General features: G+C 43.3%; 1 protein-coding gene across 2 annotated transcripts in view; it reads left to right on the top strand.

Moving 5' to 3' along the window:
• Positions 1-24,294, top strand: part of SAP30BP (SAP30 binding protein) — a 263,859-nt gene that overhangs the window by 49,381 nt on the left and 190,184 nt on the right. Inside the window, exons 2-3 of one of the 2 annotated variants that reach the window (XM_085616988.1) lie at positions 6,737-6,891; positions 15,037-15,084. In XM_085616988.1, coding sequence (XP_085473114.1) covers positions 6,737-6,891; positions 15,037-15,084 — 203 coding nt within the window. The remainder of the gene's footprint in view (positions 1-6,736; positions 6,892-15,036; positions 15,085-24,294) is intronic. The other variant, XM_085616989.1, reaches the window with a different exon arrangement.

The raw sequence follows: 24,294 nt of genomic DNA, 5'->3' as shown, positions 1-24,294 counted from the left end.
GGTTTCACCTCTGAAAGGATTAGTAACTTTGCTGGGTAGATCATGCTGTATTCAAGATTCAATTTGCAAAGCTTTCTCTTAATGTGGGTGAATTGATGAAGGGCCTCTTGAACCTGCTGTGTATGTAGTTCTCTTACCCTGCGGCGGACAGTATCTTGATCCCTATAAGTAGGTGGGCTACTATTGGGCGCAGATTAGCTCCAGGGATAGGCTTGGGCATCAAGATAGGGCACGTTTGATGACGAAAAATTGTGAGAAAGTTTCTCTACCCAATTGCACCACAAGGAGCTGTTCTACATTTCTCTCCAGGTTTTCAATGTTCGCTGATTCTGCCACTCTGACCATCTGCATGTTGTCATCTCGAGCGCGCCTCCAAATCCTCGACCTTTGCTAGTAGGCCGGACAGTATTTTGTGCATTTTGGTGTGGGCAGTGGTTTCAGCAGTGATTATATCCTTTGTGTCTGACGTTCTCTTTTCCACTGTGTCGAGCCTCTCCATGTGTTTTGTCTAACCTCTCCTGTATCCGATCCTGTGGCGCCCTACTCAGTCTCTCTGTGCCTGGGTGTCCTATGTGGTTCAAATTGGAGCCTGAATGAATGAATAAAAGAAACATTTCTATAGCGCGTACATATATCCTAAGGCGTCTAGGTATAATGCAGTTACAGCTAACTGGTGGGGCAGATTATGGAAGTTCAAATTTCCAAGGCAAAAAGCCAGGTCTTCAAAGCTTTATGGAAAGGAAGGTGTAACTCTAAACTGGAAATGGATAAAGGAAGAGTATTACAGAGCTTAGCTGTTGCGACCGAGAAGGCTCTTCCTCTCCACCGTGCTCTTCTGTATCTCAGAACTACCAGCAGATTTTTATTGGTTGATCGTAATTGTCTGTTGGGGACATGCTGGTGGAAGATGTTCCTGATTCCTGCTGGTCCTATATTGTGTAGTGCCTTATGAACAATACACAAGGTTTTGAATAGAATTCTTTTTTTGTGCTGAAAGCCAATGCGAATTCTTCATGGCGGCCGAAATTTAGTGGTATGTAGGAATGTCCAGTATTAGTCTAGCTGTAGCATTCTGGACCAGCTGGAGTTTGATAGTACCCCTGTTGAACTCCAGAAGGAGGGCATTACAATAATCCAACTTAGATAAAAATTAGTGAGACAGCAACTTGTTTCCGTGAATCAAGGGAAAGAAATGGAAATATCTTTCTAAGGGTCTTTATGACCCAAAAGCAGGAGGATACAGTCGTATTAACCTAGTGGTTCAAGGATAAACTGGTGTCAACTGTGACACCAAGGTTTCTTGCAGATTAAGCCGTCGAGGGGCATGATCCCAATGTTTCTTGCCACCATGAGTGGGTCCATTCCGGGTGACGATTACCAAACATCGGAACCTCTGTCTTGTCGCTGTTTAATTGAAGATAGTTGTCCCTCATCCAGAGAGCCACCGACTTCATACAGTTAATACATTTGGCGGCTGAGGCTTCTACATCTTGAGTGATTGACACGGTTAGCTGTGTGTCATCTGCATGAGATGTTTCCTTAAGCCCGAATGATCTAACCAATTGTGCAAGAGGGGAGACATGTATTTTAAACAGTGTGGGACTCAGGGAGGATCCCTGAGGAACTCCACAATAATTTAAAACGGGGGCAGAAATTAATTCAACGATCTTCACCTTTTGTGATCTTTCAGTCAAGGAGGTGGACAGCAGCTGTAGTGCACATCCAGAGATAGCTATTTGTTGCTGCCTATTGATCAACTTATTGGGTGCGATGGTATCAAAGGCTGAGGACAAATCCAATCGGATCAGCATCGCGGATTGCCCAGCATCGACAAGAATACGTATGTTATTGATTGCAGTTATTAAGGACCTTTCCTCTCCATGGCAGGATCTAAATCTGTACTAGGAAGGATCAAGAAGATGATGTTGCTCTAAGTATGTACTTAATTGGGAGTTAAGATGTTTCACCAAAATCTTAGCTGGTACAGGGAGTAGGGAGATTGGTCGATAGTTTTTAAAGTCTGTGGGGTCCTGATTGTGTGTTTTTTTTTTTTTTTTTTTTTTTTTTATTAATAAAGGCTCGATGACCGAAGTTTTCCAGACAAGTGGATAGCATCCCGTATTAATGGCTAGGTTCAGAGTATCTGTTAGATGGGGAACAATAATCTCCCTACCAATGCTCATCAACTTGGGGGAGCATGATTTTAGTGGAGAGCCAGATTTAATCCCTTCCAAAAGATGGTCGGTCTGGTCATTAGAGAGGGAAAGAAAGGCCATAAGGGAGTGGTCGCTTCTAGTGTGAAAATAGTCAGCCAAACCATCACAGGATACCTGTGTGCTCTCCTGATGGTTCGAGGAGGAAGGGATTGATAATTTGTCGACCAGCCTGAAGAGGTCTCTAGTGGACTTGGGGAGTTGATGTCATCTGGGTATAGAAGGCGCTTTTTTCTGCTCTGATGGCTAAATTATATTCTGCAAACTTAGCTTTATACTTTGCTTTTTCCGCTATGTCATACTGTTTACACCAGATGCGTTCTTGATGACGACAAGATTGCTTAAGTAGCTTGAGTCTTTCCAAGAACCAGGGAGACGTGTTTTTTTTTTCTTCCCACGTGAATTTCTTTAAGGGGTGCTAGAGTCAACTGCTGCATCTAACCAGTTGGAATACTCTATTGCCGCCTGGCCTGCGATTTATCTTTTTTGCCAATGAGGACCAGCTCCTCCATCACTCAATGGTTGGCACTGAATAGTACTGTGGGGACTGTCCAATTTATGGGTACCTCAAATGCATGTTGTGCTGTGAAAGGCTGTGTCAGGGGCTGGTAGGTCAAACTCCACTGTATCAGGCGTGGACTACTGTATATTTATGTGGCATCAAGGGTGTAGTTGTCTGGGCCTCCTACTCTCCTTCCACTCAGGCCAGCAGGCCTCCAGCGGCAATGAGTTCACAATAAAAGAGTTATATCGGGAAAGTAGGCCCCTGCCAAATCTCAGCTCCGTGCACTGTGCTTCACTCTCTTTCTACCTGGGTGCAGGCTTGTAGTGGATCTCACGCTGTTATTAGGGACAGGCCCAAGTAGTAAAAGCCCCATGGCATCTGATCTGGCTGCTCGTCATAACTGTATTCCGGGGAGAGCCGACAGCATGAGGCAGCTGCGGGACTGTGGCTCCTCCCAGGCATCCAGGGCAGTGGGGTGACGACTCACCGCAGGCCAGAGCTCACTGCCGCGGTCCCAAGTCAGCCACACAGGCGTACCAAGCCTGCCACACAAAATCTACCTCCCTGGGATACCACGTCGAGGAGTGGCTTGTGGAGAACCCGCTCGGCACAATCTGGGCTGGGTGACAACAGGATCTGGACCCAGCTCGGGTGCTCAGAGCAATCACAGGTCAGGCCCTGCCCGCATCGTCGTGATCGCTGCTCTCCCTACTAAGAGCCTGTTTCAGGGTCAGAGACTCATAGCGGCAGGCTGTCTTTGTGTCCAGCGTCGTCCTCACAGTTAGTGGGGTGTCTGACCATCCATGGACAGGAGGATGATGCAAAATATTCGGATGGGCTCACACAGTTCCTCTAGTTTGCAGCCATCTTGGATCCATGCAAGTTCTGCCTCCCCAACCATTGTCACTCTTCATGTGGGGACACTCACTTGTATGGGCCAACTACTGTGGAGTCACAGATGGCCCCCAATCTACTCTTGTGAGGCACTGGCACCTTCAGGCATTTGATACCAAGGGAGGCGAAGCAGAGAGGCAAACGGGTCCCTTGTCTGCCATTCAGCAACTTGTCCAACACCTCCAAAACTTGAAGGAACAAATGTGTCCCCTCCCCGGGCTTCCTGCAGGCCTGTGCTGTCCATGGGCAATCCACTACGTTGCAAGGAACCTGCAATTGGGTGAGCGCATGGACGGCTGGATGATGCATGAACTCCCCCTCACTTACAAGGGGCACATTGTTTGCATTGGATGGGGGGAATCTTGCCCCACCCGGTGTGCCTCTTCAGCACTTGAACCCCGTCCTCACCACTCTGGTCCCGTGCACTTAATTGGTCCACCGCCTCTGGCTGTGGCTAGCCGCCATTTAGACCAACAGCCGCCACCGCCCGCAGATCAGATTCGTGCCAGATTGTGCTGTTGGTGCCACCTCCCAGTACTTGACCCTCAGTCACTGTCGATCCTGTCTTTTTTCTCCTCCAGGGACCCTCTCCAGCACAACTTAGGGACGCAGATCTATGCCCGTATGAATCTTCATAGCTAGAGCTCACACTCCCCACTTTGGCACGCCATGATATCGTCCAGACACCATTGCAGTGATCCGATTCAGTTTTCTTGTCATGGGTGGATGATGAAATTTGCTGTGCCCACGTAATATAACTTAAATTAATTCGTCATTTTTATAGTGACTCTCTGCAAGTATAGGCCCTCTGCTGCACCTCTTAAAACAAATGACTGGCGTTTGAGAAGGACTAGAAAAGAGAGTTACACAGCTATCATATTCATAAGGTGATAGAATTACTGAACTTTGAGACAGTATGTATTAATAGTTAGCGTCCTTTACTCTCCCTATGCTTCTAAACTTGGCTCTTTTCATAAGTAGGGCCTGGGCTAATAATCTGGACACCCACTGAGCACTTTCTAAAGTGGTGCAAAAACACACATTAACTAAGTGCACAGTATCATGCAACCTTTGTATTTGGGCGTTTGGCCACATCCTAGCCATCTAAATTATATAAAAAGCATTGGCAAAGCTTGTAGGTCTGGCGTCAACTCCTTGCCTTTTTATTTTGTCAAATCTTGATTTGTTAAAACATGTTTTTTTTGCAAACCTTTTGTGTTGGGGATGCTGCTGAGTCCTCGTCAATCTTTAAAAACAATTGGTAAAAAGCAAAAATATTTTCGTTCTCAAAAAGCACACATTGCCATAGTTGTCCCTAGCGCTTAAGAGAACTACTTTCTGGGGGATGTGCCCTTAAGTGGCAGAAGGCTGTCCCAGTTAAGTTAGCCAGTAACTGAAGTGGGCTGACCTTTTACTCCCTACTGTACGCTGTAGTGGAAGGAAATTGTGACTTGCACAATATAAGACCAATGGATTAAGAGGGCTGGCTGAAAACTCCTATATGTATGTATGTTATATGTCTGAATTTAATAAAATCGAAAGTTATTGGCTACATCCATTTATAACAATCCATAAAATCAGAGCAGCTTTATCCCTAATTATCTGTTTCTGTCTTCGGACAGGCAAATAGTAATTTTATCCATTTTGGCAGTTCAGGCAGCTCCTGTTGTCCATTGTTACTGGTGAATTCGCCTGAGGCAGGTATCAAGGTCCTACATGCTTCCTGATCTTTTTGAAGAAGTCCTAAGCTAGCATTCCTATTCAGGGCTTATTTCTCAGGAATCTCCCTTTATGAGGGGGTTCTTTACTCTTCTGCCCGCCAGTGCATCTCTGTTTTTGGAATATCCTGTCTGGGGAATTGGCAGCCCTTTGCCCCTGGAGAATACGGCCCTTTAGCTTTCTTCCTCAAAACTCTACAGGTTTCTCTTTGAGTAGATTCACAGAATCTAATATAGTTGGCTATCGCCGTGATCACAATAAAACTTCTAAGCTGTGGCTGTATGCACCAGAACACATCAGACATAATTTCTTTCATGCAGGTAACCTGCATGTGCCACGTTGGGCGCCCTAGTACCCAACAGCAGTTACCACTGACTGTGCCCGTGGTAAAGTCTTCCAGTTTCAGCCCTCTCATGTCACATTTGTTTGCCATATCATCAAATAAGGCATGCCCACTTTGTGAATTAAACTGTGATGGAATCATGAGAACTATGTGCCAGGAGGCTGCTGAAAGTATTAAGAGCCCTCATCAGTGTCGGCATGTGTCCTGTAGTATAATGTGCTGCTGTGATTCCCATATAACATTGGCGAGAACAAAAGAAATTGCATTATCTAACAAATTCAGTGAATTTCATGTTTCTGTAGAGATGCAGGTATCCTGTTTTTGGCTAATTAAAAGATGAGTTTTTGTTATTTCACCAAGAAGACAGGAATTTTAAAGCGTGCTATAGACATAGTTGTAAATGGAAAAACGCCTGATTGTCGACAACCACTATCCATTATCACTGGTACTAACCTCTGCTGCTGGAAGAACAACTATCTATTTTTTGTATGTTCTTAACCTTATAAATGATGCTTTGACTTCAGGAGGAAGTCTGCTGTTCATGTGGACATTTTCACATCTTAAGAGCAAACGGACATCCATGAGCTTATTCATGAAGGAACGTTGCTCTGAAGGGCAAGCAAGATCTTGTCGGCTGAGAGCACTTACAGAACGATTTGAAGATCCAAAGACCTATGATTGTTCGTTTCTCTAGGTTCATCCTGCATTGATGGGTGATATATTAAGTGTAAAATAATCTTACTGCAGGATAGTATGATGTATTTCACTGAATGTTGCATTTATAACACGACAACAGAGTTGTCGTGTAGGGAACGTCTGTCTGTGCGCAAGCAAGAAAAATTACTTCCATAAAACGGGCACCTGCTGCGATGGGGGCAAGTGGTTGCTTGTTGTAGGGTTCTCCATTTCAATGATATGTTCTGTTTCTTCGTTTTTATGGGAAACAGCTCCTCTCTAGATTTCAGATGTCTAATTTGCACTTACATATATACATGTAAATGGCTTATTGAAATTGGAGCATTGCTTTTTTCCAGCATATTAACTTATTTTTCATTTTTTTAGTGCCCTTGGAAGAGAAGGGATTCTTGGTGTCCGAAGCATACATAGAAGAAAAGGTTGGGCTGGTGTCTGAGGCCTATGGTGAAGATGATATCTCTAAACTGGAGGAAGATGAGGAGAGGGGCGATGAAGAAGAGGATGAGGCCAGCAGGCAATCGGTAAATAGACATTTTCATACTGACTGTGTTGGTTACCTGATGAATTGTTACCTGTCTTCCTCAGCCAGAAGACTTTGCAAAATACCCTCACTAATCACAAGGTGTGCAAATGGTTCTGCATCAAGATTGCATTTCATGCAAGGCATTCCTTTCTCAGGGCCCCATTGCTAGCTTAAGGGGTTATGCTTGTCCTGTTGCACTTAACTGCAATAATCACGCCATAAAAACAATAAATGTTTAGGAACTGTTTTGTCTGAATCCTTTGATAATGGGTAACAGTTAGCCCACTTAATTGTGTGTTATATGACTGCATTAGTTTCAGTAGTTATCGGTGTGCCTTGATTTGGAATTTGCAGATCAAGGCTGTTACTTTTTCATAGTCACCTTGAAAATAGTATGGGAGTTTACAAGTCCATCTTAGTCTTTGTTCCTTATGGCTTGTATGAATCTTCGTTCTGCAGTTGCCACTCTGAGCTAGCTGTGGCCTTGAGTTTCTCCCTTAAAGCTGTTCATTCCTCATTTGTTTCCTAAAGTCCAGGACGCTTGCCATACTTTTACATTATGTTCCTAGCTATTGGATCTTGCATGATTATTGCTGGCCCAACACAATGTACAATGCAGGTTAAAGACAGTATGGCTCACTATCACAGCAACATGTGGCCGTAGGTTGGAAAGGTGGTAGCTTGTCTTTTGGCCAACTTAAAGTTGAATCCTACTTAAGTCCTTATTTATAAACTCTATCTATGTGTAGGCTATAAAATGCCTTGAACTCCAGTCATGCATGTTGGTTTCGGTATTTGTAAAGCGTGGTTTAGTGACTGGATATAGGTGCTGGTGCGGTTGATGATGATGACTTGATCATATGAGATCAAATTTTTCTTGATTTTTCTTAGTGAAGAAGAGGTGGATAGCCATACATCTGTCTGCTTATGGTGGGATGGGAGAGTCTCAGATGGGGTTGGCACTTTGATGGTCTTAATGAGGGCTTTGCATCTGTTGATCAGGCTTAGAGGTGCAAGCTCCAGAGTGTGTTGTAGTTGTTGACATCTGTTGAGGCTGGAAGTGTCTGGGTAGGTTCACTGGTACTTCGTGGAGTTCTACATGATGTCCTTAGTAGCAAAAGGTAAGATTATACTTTTTCTGCTGTTTCATTTTGGGAAATGGCATGTGTTTGTGTAATGGAGCAGGGGACAACAAAGTGGTGGGAGTGATGGCTGAAGGCAGAGGTGATTTAGGGCTCCTATTTCTTTTTTCAAGTCCTTTATCGGTTCCGGGCGGTTTGTAGATGAGGTGAAAGGCTACTTTTGTAGGACAGTGGAGAGGAAAAATGGAAGACTAGGAGCTCAAATGACTTGGGTGTGACCATGGTGAAGATGATGCAGGGCTACGGTGACTTGGGTACGATGAGTTCCCCTTCAGTTGTGTATGTGCAGTCTATGCATTGGATGCAGTATCCAGAGGGGACGATGACGTCAAAAATGTGTGCTAATGAGAGGGTGAACCAGGTTTCCATGGTGAAAAGAATATTTAGATTGTGGTTTGTGATGATGGAATGGGCGTGACTTACTGCTGGGTGTGCGGTGATGATCATATGTGGAGAAGTGTGGCTCAATGATTAGAGCGGCAGACCCTGATGCAGAGGTCTAGCCTGGGACCAGGGTTCAATTCCCCGCCTCGGCGGGTCTTGGGCTCAAACAATTCCACAGACCTGATAATTCTCGCCTCAGTGCCATTCCAGTCATGGAGTCCCACTCTGCAACTCTGGGCAATAGCTTGCTTAATCTCCACAACGGCCTCCAACTTGGGGGTGCCCAGGAGTGGACGCCTCACAGGGAAAGCCAGGATGGGTTCCACAGCGGTATTCGTACAAGCGCCTTGAGACACTTGCGGGTGAGTAGTGCGCTATACAAGTATCAATTTACAATTTACATATATGTTGAAGGTGTGATGTGAAGGGTGTGTGTATTCTAGTGTGTGGAATGTCAATGAGGTTGTTTCTTTTAGGTGTGTGTGTATATATATATATATATAGAAGCGTATGATTACAGGGTACTTAGTAGGAATGGTGCTTGTTTCGGTATTTGAGGAAAGCTTGATGATAGGTGGCTTACCTTGGCAGCAGGGGTTGTTGCAAACCTTAAAAATCTAATGTAACGTTGGTTCCTGCCTTACAGAGGCACGCAGCTTTCGAGAAGTGTAGGGGCATGTGCTCTACTGTGAAAGATTGGTTGATGAGAATGTCGGAGTTCTTATTTTGATCGCCCAGGCAAAGATTGACTCCTCCCATTAGCGCCGTGCCACTGCACAGAATAGTACATTTGAAGGGTGTAAATTGTCTCATTAAGAGGGTGCCATTTACCAGTAAACTACCATGGATATCTTGTAGCTCTTGAATACAGATTACTTTTAATACTGAAGACATCCGCAACGCAACAAGCTCATTCTGATACCAGGAAGGGAAAAGGAGACTAGCAAGAATTCCAAGCGAAGAATTCAGAAGAAGATCCAATAGCCAGAAGCAAAAATCTGACAAAAGTAGTAGCAAGTGGGCTAGTAATGTGATGAAAAGTGGGAAACAAATACATTGCGATATAGCTTCTTTGAATGTCCTCTCACTTATGTGATTTAATCAGGAACTGACATCGTAGGAAAAGGCGGTACTGGCTTGGAAATCTTGAATACGTTTGTTTTGACAGGCCACCATTTTGGGGAGCGCAGGTTAAAAGGCTTGTCCATGCCTTTGCCAGAAAGTAAGTCATGCCATGTATTTGGTAAATAAAGAAAAAACCCAAGTTTGACAGCCTTCCTTCTGGCCTGGATTCCAGAGTCCTGCTGCCTCCCTGTATGCCTGGCACTCCAGTAAGCTCTTAGTGCACACTTGCGGGTGACCTTGAGCACAGAAATACCACAGCATTGTGGGCAGTATGGACGCTCAGCCATGCGCTGAGCGCATCATCTGAGAACATGCAGGCTGGCAGTGAAAGAAGTACTACTTCTCTTCTACAGGGTGCTTTGGTGAGTTCTCGATACAGTTGCATTTAGCTCTGGGGTTTTGTACATCTGTAAAGAAGCAAACCTAATTGTATGTATGCAGCCCATCACCTCATTTTGCTGAAGCTATAGTTATTTTTTGTTACACCCATGGCTCTCTTTAGATCTTTTTAATTTCCATTCCAATGTTTTTTTCCCCTTATTGTGGAAATCTTTCAAACTGTTACCCCTCCTCCTCATTTCATGCAACACCCATTCCAGAGGAAAACGTTAAGCATTAGCATTTTATTGAAATGTAGCTACAGTGCTAATAAGCATGTAGCATACATTGTGTGCTAAAAGCATGTGCTGGTAGGTGTATGCTTGCAGCAGAAGTTCTAAAAGTACTATCCCTATTGTTTCCAATGTCATGAGTCTATTCGACCACTGCTTTAGACCTGCATTCATGCCACCTCTCTTGAAGCAATGTTTTTTTTTTGCAGCTCAAAGTGATAATTTTAGTTTAGTGGTCTGTCAAATAGCAGGAACTTGTGTAGAGGTCATACTTAATCCTGGCCAACTAAAAAATCTCCTTTTTCTGGTGTGAAATTTGTATCTCCCGGCAAATAGACATTTAAGCAAGTCTGCCAAAATGAAAATGAAAGAAGTTATAATTGATGATCTATCCCGTTATCTTTGGTTTCACGAATTCATATTTCTTTAGTAGATTTGGTGCCTGTTCCTTAGACACGGAGAAGGAAATTCCCCAGTGTTAGACAGATACAAACATAGAGGCCTTCAGAACACATATGCAACTCCAGTGGGCTTGCAGCGAAATTCCACCATTTCCATTCCATTCCTATTCACATTATTATAACATTTGTATATAGGAGGTGATGTTTCATACTTCACTAATATTGGGAATATGTGCTCATGCCTTTTTAACCTAAAAAAGCTGCACTGATCTACAGGGACCTGTCCTGCAGCTGACTTATGTTCCATTGGTGCCTTCTGAGCAGGACCTAAATCAAAACTAGGCTCCTTGTCCCTCCCTGAATAAAAAAAAAAAAAAACTGCAGCTGACTTAAGCATTCTCCCTACAAAATCTTGCACTTTCCCCGACCTGCCATTCCATATGATACTATTGTGTGTCGCGCAACATCATTACTTTTCACACAGTCACTTATTATGTGCTGGAAAATAGTGCACAGCGGAGGTTCCTGCCCATTTGTGAAGGTTCTGCATGTGTGTAGGCCATTGGATGTTTTTCATCCTCTACGGCACATGAACATGGTTGGATATCTTTGTGTTTGAGGAGAGGGTATAAATGGCTGCTCAGGTAGTACCGGGTTTCAGAGCACTGCCCCTAGTCTATGGACTTATCCCTATAAAAGACACCTCTCCACTCATTGGAATCTTGTGGTGATTTTTTTTTAAGGTTGATGTTCTGTGTGCTCTGTGGGGAGAGAGTTCATGGCTGGACTGTGGAGGGCACATAATCGCATAAGAGGGCAGTAGGTGGTCCTCCCCCCCCCCCAATCCCCCCCCCCCCCCCCCTCAATATTGGCACTGGCACTTTTTTTATTTTTTTATTTGAGCATTCGTTGTAAGTCTAAGTGATGAGAAGGATCAAATCCGAAGAGTCAAACTGACTTGCATCTTTTGAAAGAGTGTAAAATATATTCAGATGAAGGAGGGTCTTGTTGGGAGTGGTGAGCAGTTCTCACCACTGCTTTAGACCTGACAGCAATCCACAGGGTGCTAACTGCTACACTGTGAGTGCACTGCAGCAGACAGTACTCAGTAGCTGGACAGTATGTCACTCCGTATTTACGTATTTTGCATGTCTGAGAAAGATGAGCTTGACAAAGATATGGCTTCTACCTTTTCTGCTCCCTGCCCAAGCCACACACTACAGACGGTCGCTACTTTGCTACTCTGGTCTGAAGTGCTGCCCTACATGGGTAATTACAATTTGGCATACTTGCATTATTCTGAAAAGAGATATTAGGCTCCTATCTTAAGGCCTGACCTGGTTTGGCCTGGATGCTCTATATAAAGGCCTGGAAGCAATGGTTTGTTTTTTGTGGTCTTGCAGTAGCTTCCTTCGCTTCCTGATGTTTCTTTTGTGGACTTGGTGCAAACTAATTGTGACATTTTAGCAGTGTTTGGTCACTAAATTTAGAGCACTGCTGATGTTATATAATAAAATAGTTAAAGCACTCTCACGGTTACTGCTCACCTGGTGTCTGTACGAAGCTGTTGATCTTACTGTATACTATTTTGGAGTGAGAACTGCTAATCTAGTATTGTTACTGTTACTGCAGTATGGTTCAGAGTGAGTGAGGCTTCTTAATCTAGCTAGTGCAGCATGGTAATTTCTGTCGCTCTGAGTGGATAGAGATTGGTTACCACCTTATGTGCATGCCTTCCTCAAATTGATTAGCTCTATATAAAGTGAATATTATTTTACAAGGTACTTATACTGTGGCATTATCTGCTTATCGATGAAATCATTCTGAGCCACACAAATATTTACGTAATGCTAATATTGTAACCGTATTTGACCCACATTTGTGATTTAAAATGATGCTGTTCCATTAGTAGTAGAATGGAGCAAGAGTAATAAAGGAATCCAATATTGTAGATGTGCCATACGATGCCACAGTATTGAGTATGGCAAGTTCTGAAGGTGCTGTTGTAGATTTTCTAATACGGACAACTTCATGTTTCCCTCGGTCTTGGAATTAGCTGCTCCTTGTTGTTTTCTAGGTATTTTCCTCCAGTAATAATCTGCTGTTTAGGCAGTTTTGTTCAGTGTAACAGTGTCATTAAAGGTGTCAAATATATCATGCCTAAATTGCCAAACTATTAAGCGTAAAGGATTCTACTATTGCAAATAGTTTTGCATGATAAAATGCTCATGTGGTCTTTCTGCACTGGACAAGGACAAACGACAACAAAAGTTCAGACCAGTTTGAATCAATTTAGGTCCAAAAAAACAAAAATGCTACTTATTAAGTGTTGCAACATTTTGTAGCCATATATCCCACTGTACATCATTTCAGGTTTCAAATGTCGATCACAAAGCACATCCCCCATGAGATGGTGATAGCAATCTATTGCGCTTGAATGGAACACATTGGATAAACCAATTTGACTCCTTTTCCCGTGAGAGTTGAACGAACGGAGGATGTTTTTTCATCAATTATATAATTTATTTGGTTTGAAGAGAAACCAGAGTATTCAATCAATTATATAATTGACATCAAAGAACCAAAATTAAGAAGTAACTGTTGAAAGAAAGCTAGAATTGTGATTACATTCCATGAATGTAATAAAAAGATTCACATATTGCATTGATGGATAATGGAAATATAAGAAATAATCTTTGTAAAACTGTGGGATTCTTGGAAACAAATGTGGTGGTCGAGGACAAAATCTTACGTAGAAACATGGTATAAATCTTAAGAATGACTTACTGGAGGGCTATTTCCTTATAAAGTTGCTGTGAGGTTTTAAAGTGTTATATTGACTGCAGATTCAAGGTTCACTGCTGACCTATCTTTAAATTATGTAGGGTGTTTCTGTGAAAAGACTCCCACCCTCCAAAATGCATGTGAATTGAATATTCCATGCCCAATTTGAAAGCAGTATATATTTGTATTTTCGCCTAACTGAATTTGGTGCACACTATGTAGGAGTTCTGTCAGCATTTTATGGTGCTTGTTCCTGAGGGGAGATATCTCCTATCTTCACCAAACATTTAAACCAATATATATACATTTTTTCAAAGCATCAACATATACCAAATAATCCGTGATGTAGCAGTAAAACATCTAGCTCAGGCATGTCCCCTCCGTATGCAGTGTAGCAAGTCTGCCTTCCGCACTCCCAACCTGCTGGTCATGTGCAAAGAAATGTGGAATACCCACCGCAAAATTCAGGCATTCTCTCCATGTTGCCTCCAGCTGTATTTGGTTTCCAGATACTTTTCAATATAGCCTCTCGCCTTATACAAAGGTTCTTCTGCCAGTGCACACCTCTCCATTCCTCTGCTGCAACTTTAGTGTGGGAGGGCCTGGCTCCCCCACCCCCTTGCTTTCATGTGATTTTAATCTTTTTCTGGGTGCTTGTAGCTGGCATCTGTTCAGTATGTGTGTACTCGTACCAGGCATTATGGCACATGTCACTGGTAGAGAACATGATTGCATCCACTGTAATTAATTCAAGCTGTTGATCTATATTGAGTATTCTGATTGCCTTGAGGTGTGTACTGTCACCTGACCTGTCGTGCTCTGTGTCATTGTCCCTTTTGTGAATGTTAGGCAAGCTGGGAATTTCCTACACTTTGGTTTGCTCCTGCTGCTTGCATATAGAGTATCCAAGTCTGATTTGGTCCCCTGAAATCACACTTGGTTGTTTTGGTTACCCCCTGTGCACTGAATGCTAGGCATCCGTATGATAATTTGGTATCTTCATCATTCCCAAGTATTTTCTTATGCTCTTCCTTTAGTGATAATGTTTTGTTTATGAGCTGGTCATTGTAACACAAATTAGAACATTAGAACATTGGAATGTGGAGAACTCCATTGGAATGTGGAGAACTCCATTGAATACAATGAATACAATGGAGTGCTCCGTGCTACTGCGGGCCGGTAAAGGCCCGCAGAGCAACATTCCAATGTTGCCTTTGTTAACAGCTATTGCTGTGAACAAAGGCCTTTCGGAGCTCGAGGGGATTTAAACCCCCTCGGGCTCCGAGACGCCTTTGTTTTATTTGTTAGAACATTCTGCCCTCTAGTGGCAGAATGTTCTTATAGCCCTTCGTAGCTCGGCTATACCGGCTATTAAAGGCCTGCTTCAGCGTTAAAGGCCCGACCTGAAGGGAGCGGGCCTTTAATAGCCGGTATAGCCCGCTACGGTGGGCTACAGGGCTATAATAAAGTGTGCCAAGAGTTTTTTGTGTTTTTTTTCTAACCATGTCCTAAGTCTTCCAACTCTCCGCTTTCCAGAAACTAGTTTCTGCAAGTTGTGAATAGGTGCACTCCAATGGCTGCACGGCCAGAGGTCGACCCAGATTCAGTTACCAAACCAAAGCCCCTTGCTGTGCATGTGCAAACTGCCAGAGCCTGCACTCTCAAGGGCTTAATCTTCTACATTCTTGTCTTGTAGGAAGAGGAAGATTCTGTGACTGAGAAACCTGAGGCTGGTGATCTGAAGGTACTTGGGATAGTGCCCTGACAATGCACTTTTTAAATGTGTCTGGGAACCTTATAAGCATGGTTAGTTTTGTGTTTGTGTGTCACAGCACTCCCAGCCCGCATAAACACCATAGATTACTGTGAATCTAATAGAAGAGGGCACAAGGTAATTGTAGAGTCCTGAACCCCATGAAAGTAGTCAGAGGGGAGAATTTTCAAACAGCATGGTTATGAATTGTGGTGGTGACTTTGCATGGGGTGTCTCGTTCTTCATAGCAATAGCCATATTTTCACAGTTCCTCATGCCCTTTTTGAAGTGTAAGTGACCACTAGATTTTACAGTGACAGTAAAATCATTGTAAATTTCATGACTGTTGTTTTCTAGGTTGGCGCCAACTAGAAGCTGGGTTGTAAGGTTATTGTTGCTGTCCACTGGGCAGTTATCATTCTGAGACTCCGACTTCTGTCCAGGCCTCACTGATAAAGTTTGTAAATTTCTAGCCTGCTCTGTTTTAGTCTACCTTTATTTGTTTCATTCTTTCATAAACGTTCTCCTTGAAAGTATGTATGTTACATACCACCAAAGCCATGTAGTTGGCTAAGAATTGCCTCTTCTTTAGTCACACCAAACTAGGTACGATAACATATATTTCTAATTTCCTACACCAATAGTATGTGTTTGGCAGTGGTGCCAGCACAGTAGCACATCTATAGTATCTCACCTGTCTCCATTAAGAACATCTAACCTTAATGAAACTACAGACAGCAATATTATATCAAAGCCATATATTCATCTAATGATGCTGCCTAACCGAACAGCCACTTTAAATGAAGAGGTTAACAGGTATGTACTCTAGAAAAAAGTAATTTGTCACACACATCTCAGGAAGTGGGATGTGGCCAACTCACTAACCAAGATGCCCACATAATCCAGTCTCTCTGCCCTTACAGTATTAATTTCTGTCATTGTTCCATCTTTAAACACTCATCACAGCATTTTACCTGCCTCAAAGCCCAACTTTGACACAGCCCAGCACTGAGTGGAGGTCACGTCTTAGTTCTGGCAGTTCTTAGCAACTCCTGACAGAGGACTAGCAGACCTGCTGTGGTGCAGATGCACTCGTAAATTGCAGTCAGCAGATGAATTTCCTGAGACTACTCTGCTAGCACTAACTCGGCATTCGCTGTTGGGTACTGGTGATGTCTTCTGAATAAGCCTGCAGCTCTCATTACCCATGACCCCAAGCCGGAACAGTTGCATCCCCCTAACATCATGCGTGCTTTTGCCCCACCCTGAAGTGAATAACTGACACAGAGGAGAGCGGGTCTACTGCTTCAAGTGGCTCTGGCCGTGCGCCCCATGGATCAGGGGTGGGGGGCTTTAGTCACGGATTTCTGCTCGCCCATAGAATGAAGAAAAATTATTTAAAGCCCACAACTGCCCATAGGCGTCTTGGTACTAGTGAGACGGAGAAAAGATTGGTCTGCAATAAACTGAAATGGGACTGAGGCATATTGGGATATTACTTGAAGCTGTGAATTTGTAAATATCCATGTTTTGAGGGATTTCCGTAAAGAGGCTGTTTTGGGTTTTTGAGTGCAGAAATAACATATTTTGCAGTTTTACAGTGGAGAAGATACTCCCCCATCCCCCTCTCCCCAGGTTGCTCTTTTGATTTTTGGTACCCCCAAATTGTATGAAAAGGTGGAACAAAGTGTTGTTGTGGGAGCATACCACTGTAAACCATGCTTTAAATATCCCGGGCCACAATCATGAAGGGCCTTGTGAGCAATAAACAAGGCCTTGAAGATGATGTGTTTCTTTACTGGCAGCTAATGAAGTTTAGGTAATTCATGTGATATGGGTTGAAACTTTGGAATCCCTAAAAGAAGACTTGTAGCAGCATTCTGAAGAAATTGTCGTTTATTCTGGCATCTCTGTTGAGTATTAACATAAAGATCATTGAGAGAACCCATTTTTGAGAAGACTAATGCTACTACCACTGTTTTTATGGAGGTCAAGAGGAATGCAGGGAAGAGTATTCTCAGGGTATAAAAACATGATGACGTGATGTGATTGATTTAGTCGTAGAAAATCAGTTTATCTTTGAAAATGAGCCCAAGATTCTTGACCTTTTTGGAGGGAGATGGAAGAGTTCCGAGATGACAAGACTACCTACCAGGGAACCAAAAGGATGCATTATTTCAAAACCTCAGCTTTGCTCCAATTCAGTTTTAGGTAGTTCTTTTTCATCCATCTTTCTACTTCCAGGATGCATTTGTGAAACCTACTAGGAACCTCAGAGTAATCACTTGTGCTAGATACCACAATCTGGGTTTCGTCTGCCTAAGATACCAAGGAAAACCCTAAGTAACTGATTAATCTGGCTAGAGGTAGGATATAGGCATTGAAAAATATAGGACTTAATGATGAGCCCTGGGGAACTCCACAAGGGAGTGAAAAGGGGTTAGATATATAATCCCTAAGCACAACTGACTGTTCTCTATCTGCGTGAAAGGAACCGAAGAGAGCCAGGGACGCGTCCTTGATTCCTATGCTCTAAAGGTGGGTTAGCAGCACTGAGTTTTTAACCGTGTCAAACGCAACCAACAAGTCTTCTAAAATAAGTGCTGCCTTGCCACAATTGTCCAGGGTTGTTTTAACCCCTTCCGTTGATATAATCAAAGCAGATTCTGTGCTATGACTACATCTATATCCGAATTGGCCAGGATCAAGTATATTGTTAGTGTCTAAAAATGAAGAATGATCCAAATTAATAGCTTTTTCTACTAATTTGTCTGGAAAAGGCAGTCTATAAATGGGGTGGTAACTACTGATCTCAAACGGATATAATGTGGATTGGTAGAATAGAAGCATTTGTCCATAGGTTTGGAAATATCCTGAATTAAACATTTTATTTAAGAGCATTGTAAGATGTTTGGCTAATGTCTTGGGTGCTAACTGAAGTATTCTAGGTGGATAGGGATCAGAGAGGGATCCAGATTTGATTAGTTCATTGAGTTTTGTTACCTGCACAGTTGTTAAGGGAGAAAACTCGTTTAGCATTGTGGTTGTCAAGTAGACCAGCACTCTCACAAAATGGGTACGTGTGATAACAAAGCAAACTAAACTTCATTTTGAAAACAAACGCCATCATAAACCTAATGAGACCTCGGGAAAAGTACTGTCTACCAGCTGCCTCAATGTGCTTTGCAATGCTGCACAAGATGAGGTTCAAGCCGATTTTGTTTGAGGTGCACAAATAGCCTTCAGACGTAAACACAAAGGGCCCAACTCACTAAGGGCCTCTGCACTCGTGGCAGAGGCCCCGCAGTCGTGGCAGGACCTCTGTAGTGCAATTACCCATTGCGGAGGACCCGCCACAAGTGTGAGGCCTATGCCACAAGTGTGGAGGCCCTTTGTGAATCAGGCCCTAAGATTGTCCGCGTAACAGTGCGCCTTTTTTCGCATGAAAGAAGCCATTAACAAACATGCCACTAGACTCGATACTGCTGAACAAAGAGTCTGAGGATGGTTTCAGTGAATTCAAATAAACTATCAGCAGAATAGAAATGGCTGTTCTGGATATGAAAGCTAAGAATGAAGATGTCGAAGTGAGATCGCCATGTAACAACCAACCATTGCAGAGCAGGCATACCTGAATCCTAAGCAATGGGCAGTCAAGATGTTTGTGGAGGATCTTCTGCCTGGTCTGTTAGCCAGAGAACACTTTTTATGCACTTTCATTGGAGAGTGCGCTCACAAATTGCCAGGCTGTTAAATTATAGAGACAGAGAAACCCCAAAGTCTGGCCGTGGCCAAAGAAATACTTACTTATAATGGTTACGTGCCATCCATTCACTCCAACTTTATATTTCTAATAGGAGTTAAGAAAGTGCGCTGCACTGTTAATGTAAGTAAAGAAAAAATGTATCTTCCTCGAAATAAAATATTCTTTGCTATACCCTTCCAAGTTCACAGTAGAATATAAGGGGAGATCCAACTTCTTTTCCTCCCCAACAGACATTAGCCATTTCATTAAAAAATATATATTCATACTGAAGCACACAGCTGAGGCAGGGCCTTGAATGTTTCAATAACCCATCCATATCCGATATCAGTAGAGATAATAACTGTTATGGCTTTATGCCTGTCCCATTGCAAAGAGTATACACTCCAAAACCTGATGACCACATGACTGGAGCCCCACTGCTTGTCTGTACTGTTTTAAATTCCATTTAAGTGACACTCACTGCTGCTCCTACACTCTGTGTAGTATCGGATATCCTTATGTTTTCCTCTTACCATGAGTCTGCACTAACCTGCAATTGTCCCTGCTATTGTCCCATAATCCATAATTAATTGGGGTTCTGGGGGAGGGGAAATTGGTGACCCTCCCAACACATGTGTGTGTCACTTGTTTGCTAACTTTTGTGAATTGTGCTTTTTGTTAGACATGTTGGGTTTTTCTCACTGAATGTTGGGGTGCTTTGTGTGGGTGGGATTGCATGTTGGTTATCTTATTGTGTTGGTTTGATTTGAGGTAGAGGAACGCACCGCATATGATGCACTCGCTGATTGTACATACACTATCTCAAACTGTGACTGACATTTTCACTTCCTTAACCAGTTACACATATGAACTGTAGTAGACCTGGTATTGAAAATATGATTTGGGGAGGAAACTTCCCTTTTTCTAGATCCCAGATTGGACGGATCATAAGTGCATTACATTTAATCTTCTAAAAGAACAAAAGCACTGCTCCATGTAATCTAACTGATGAATCTGGTAGGTATATGGGAAACTCACAATGCACAAAAGAGCTTACTCTTATTATCCCTCTGTACAAATTAACTGCTGGCTCTTATCTAACCATGGACCCCACTGGGTTACTTTCATTATTTACCTACCAAGATCCCTTTCTCAAAACTATTTGCTGGAACTGCTACACATGCTCCGCAGCACCTGGATTGGAGAGTGTCTTATCAAGCATTGCTTGGCGCAGTATTTAGAGAAGAACTGTGTACCTGCATTGAAGAATTCTTTGCCACAAGTAAGAGCTCAGTTCCAAGAAAACGCATGATCCAGGATACCTTCAAAGTCTATTAGAGAGATGGCAATTTCAAAACCTGCATGGTTACTTAAGTCCATTAGAACGCTACCACAGCATTTGACTACTAATCTTTCGAACCTTGAGAAGGCTTAGGCAGTCTCCTTAAATTATAAAACCTGCAGAGATATCAGGGAAAATCCACCTGCTCGTGAAGATCTCAGAGTGAGAGCTCTGAATCCGAGAGAAATCTGTTTTGGTCAGGCGAACTAATGGTAGACTGGATACGACTCCCCTGTCCAAGAAAGATAGACTGGCACACCCACAGTTGACCATGCCCCACCTACCTTCTTTATACATTTCTACACCTCTTTATATGCATTACAGTGGGCAAAGCCATGAGACCTTCACCACCTCTCTGGTGTATATTACATTGGCATGGATAAATGACTGCAACAGACTCCATAATTTCCCCATACTCAACCAAATAACAATTACCCAAGTTAAAATGGCGGTCAGTGGCCATCCAGGAAGCAAAGCTCCCGGATCCGATGGCTTAACGGATACATTTTATAAAATTTAAAAGACCTAATGCGTCTGCAGGTACTGGAATTGTATAACAAATACCTGAAGCAGGGCTCTTAGCTGACAATCATCAGGGAAACCATTATCGCAGCACTTTTGAAGCCTGTTGGAGTCAAAGAGCTTTGCCAATCCAGCTTCCCACTGACACTCCTCAACTTGGATAATAAAATCCCCACTAAACTGCTAGCCAAGAGGTTCACTTCTGTAATGGACAAAATAGTACAGTACCAGATCAGGCTAGCTTTATACTATTATGGTAATTCAGGTAAATTATAATGAAGTCCCAATGTCTCATATGTAGCAGGAGTGTCTTTATTAAGCCTCTGATCTCTACACATCGTACAGTAATAATAAACTGTCAACCCATAGAACCCTCATGACAAACAATTAGGACACGAGCCCAGTAACCATTTGATACGCGGGAGAGGAAAAGGGTTGGAGGAAGGGAACATGAGAGCGGAAAAGGTAGGACAAAGATGATATACTGTGATATGTACATGTGAGAAGTTGGCCTGGTATATGCTGTCCACTAGTTTATAGTGGGCACCTTGCACCAGTCGAAACAACCCTTATTGATGATTAGGTTTAAGACTACCTTTATTGAAAGCTATTCTAGTGGTAGCTATGGAGAGCAGCCTTCAGGCTAAGTCTTGAAGGAGTGTAAAAAAAGCTTGGTTCACCAGATTATAACCTCTTGAATAACTAAATGAAAGGAGAACCACACAAGGTGTGTGTATGTATATGTATGTATGTGTGTATATATATATATGTGTGTGTGTGTGTGTGTGTGTGTGTGTGTATGTATGTATTTATGTGTATATATATATATATATATATATAAATATACTGTTGCCACATGCAAACTCTCAAACACAGGTCAAGTGACCTGATAATCATGGTCCTATATAAATTGCACATCAGAGTGAAATACAGCAGGAGGAAACAGGGGGCACCCATTCGGCTGACTTTGCCCTGAAAGCACAGATCCAAAACACAAATCATTCACCATTTACTGTTTTTTTGGAGCTTTTTTGTGTTTGTATATCCATCATAAGGATGGATATAGACCAGACATTCACACCCAATGGATACTCATCCAACATGGACAAAAAGTTGGGTGTGAATGTCTGCTCTATATCTATCCTTATGATGGATATACAAACACAAAGAAGCTCCAAAAAAACAAAAACAAAATATATAAAAAAAGAATACCAATTCTGTTAAGTAAATAGTGAATGATTTGTGTTTTGGATCTGTGCTTTCAGGGCAATGTCAGCCGATTGGGTGCCCCCTGTTTCCTCCTGCTGTACTCAAAACTTTGTGTAAATATTTTGTGACTTTGTCATTTCACTCTGATGTGCAATTTATATAGGACCATGATTATCCGGTCACTTGACCTGTGTTTTCGAGAGTTTGCATGTGGCAACAGTTGATTGGTAAGATAAATGGAATTATTGTTTGAAATTTGTGTGATACTTCACACACATGGCCACTGGGCAATTTACGTATTTACATATACTTATATAGATCATAATGATTTATAGAATTGTATACACATTTGAACACTCTCTTATATGCAGTTAGAGGAGTGTATATTCTTTTCTCTTATTTAAACTGCGAGAAAGTCTTTTGTTTATTTTTGTGCTCGGGTTACGAGCAACTGTTGGTCCGTTTTCTATGTTTATACACACTTGAAATGGTGGACGAGTGATTTGCAATTTTGTGGCCAGTGAAGAAGAGCGCTTGCTCGAAACGCGTTGCCATTAAAAAATTTTTTCAAAACGAGCCTTGGAGTGCGAGGTATTCCTTTGCCAAACAGGACTGTGGAGTGTATATGTATATATATATATATATATATATATATATATATATATATTTCTAAACACTCTCTACTAACCTCTTTATGAAGGTAGAGGGCAAGGCACACATAATACAGTTATTAACAGTAAATTGCACAATATACAAAGGGTCCTGGGGGAGACCCAACCATATATTAAGAAAGTGGTATAAGAACCACGACTTGACTAGACACAGTGCCTAGAGCATGTAGAATGGCTGGGACCCCAAGGAACCACCCAAGGCAGTGATGCAGTGGACCCACGGGGGAAGTGTGCAGTGTGAGAACACAGCCGCGAACCCCGTACAATTCAATGGGAAAGTCGCGGTTGGAATTTTGAAGAATAAGGATACTTAGGAGAGGACTTTGAGCAAACCCTTTCAGACTTAGAGGGTTCTACGGCCAGCCCCCACGGGAGCACCAGAGTACTCGTGTTACCTCACCCAGGGAAGCCGGGTGCATAGGTGTCAAATGGTGTCGGGAAACGTCGTTGGTTTCAGTGGCGATGTGCTGCAAAGTGCTGCTGCCGTGGAAAGGAGAAGTGTCCGGTGGGATCCAAGCCTGGATCGATGATGTGAAGAACCTGAAAGCAGAGGGGACAGAGTCTGGGTCACTTGCCAGTGACCAGGGGCACGATAGACAAATGCCCACCGACTTCTGGTGTTTCAGGTACGAAGAGGTGAAGCCTGACTCCAGTGCCACGGGGGCCAGGAGGCATCGACTACGACCACATTCCGCAGGCGAGCTGTCCCACGAAGGATGTCGAGTGCTGGGGGGGGTCAGTTTCCGGATTGGAGACCAACAAGCCTTGGCAACGGCAACCCACGCGGTGAGAGAAAAATGGCTTCGGTGTGGACCAGCAAGGTCCTGTGGACTCCTCAAGTGATGGAGAGTCAGGGCACGTCTGGAGCAACCAGGTAAGCCGTTGAAAGTCAAAGTACCCTTCTCAGGGACCCATAAGTCGACGGACAATGGATCGTGATGGGACCTCGAGAGGAATCACTAGATACCAGCCCATGGGTCACTCGGAGTGTAGGCCAGAAATCCTCGGAATCACTGCCCGAACCCCTGGACTAAAAGTAGCCCAAAGCACAGCCTCCAGGATCGCCAAGAAGCATATGCTGCTGCAAATGGTTGTGGTGTCCAGGGGTTTGGGTTGCACGGTCCCCACGAGGGCTTTGGATCTCAGGTTTGCTGAGAGCACGGATCGGCCTTGGGAAAGCTTGGAAACCCACCTTCTGTGTTGCAAAATCGTCGGTGTCCTTCGGGAGCAGCGTCGATGCAAACCAGACAGATGCGTCTTTGGTGCCTGCCTTGCAGGGGAGTAACTCCTTTACTCCAAGGGAGATTCTTCGGTCATCCAACGTTGTATAGATAGTAGAGGTTCTGTGATTCTGTAGCAGAGTTTCGTCCAGGTAAATCTAAAGTCCTGTAGTCAGGGGTTCCTACTTTATACCCAAGGAAGGGGTGGGACAAACTTTGGGGACCCACCTATGGGAGTGTCAGGACAGAGGGGTTGCTACACCCATGTCTTTTGTCCAGTTTCGTGCCAGAGCAGGGACTAAGTGCCCCTGCAACCGGTTTGAGCTGGACTATGCACAGGGACACCAAATGTGCCCCCAGTGCAGACATCAAAGCACTCTTGAGTGCACCCACCCAGCCCCAATACACTAAAGCCTGTCTGGGAGGTGGTTACACCTCCCTGTGACACGAAATCTATTGTCCAGGCCTCCCCTGCTGGAGTTTCGTTCAGCA

This window comes from Triturus cristatus, chromosome 7, assembly GCF_964204655.1.
Source record: "Triturus cristatus chromosome 7, aTriCri1.1, whole genome shotgun sequence".
Lineage (NCBI taxonomy): Eukaryota > Metazoa > Chordata > Amphibia > Caudata > Salamandridae > Triturus > Triturus cristatus.
The sequence above is the reverse complement of the archived record's forward strand: the minus strand, read 5'-3'. Positions and strand labels throughout refer to the sequence as shown.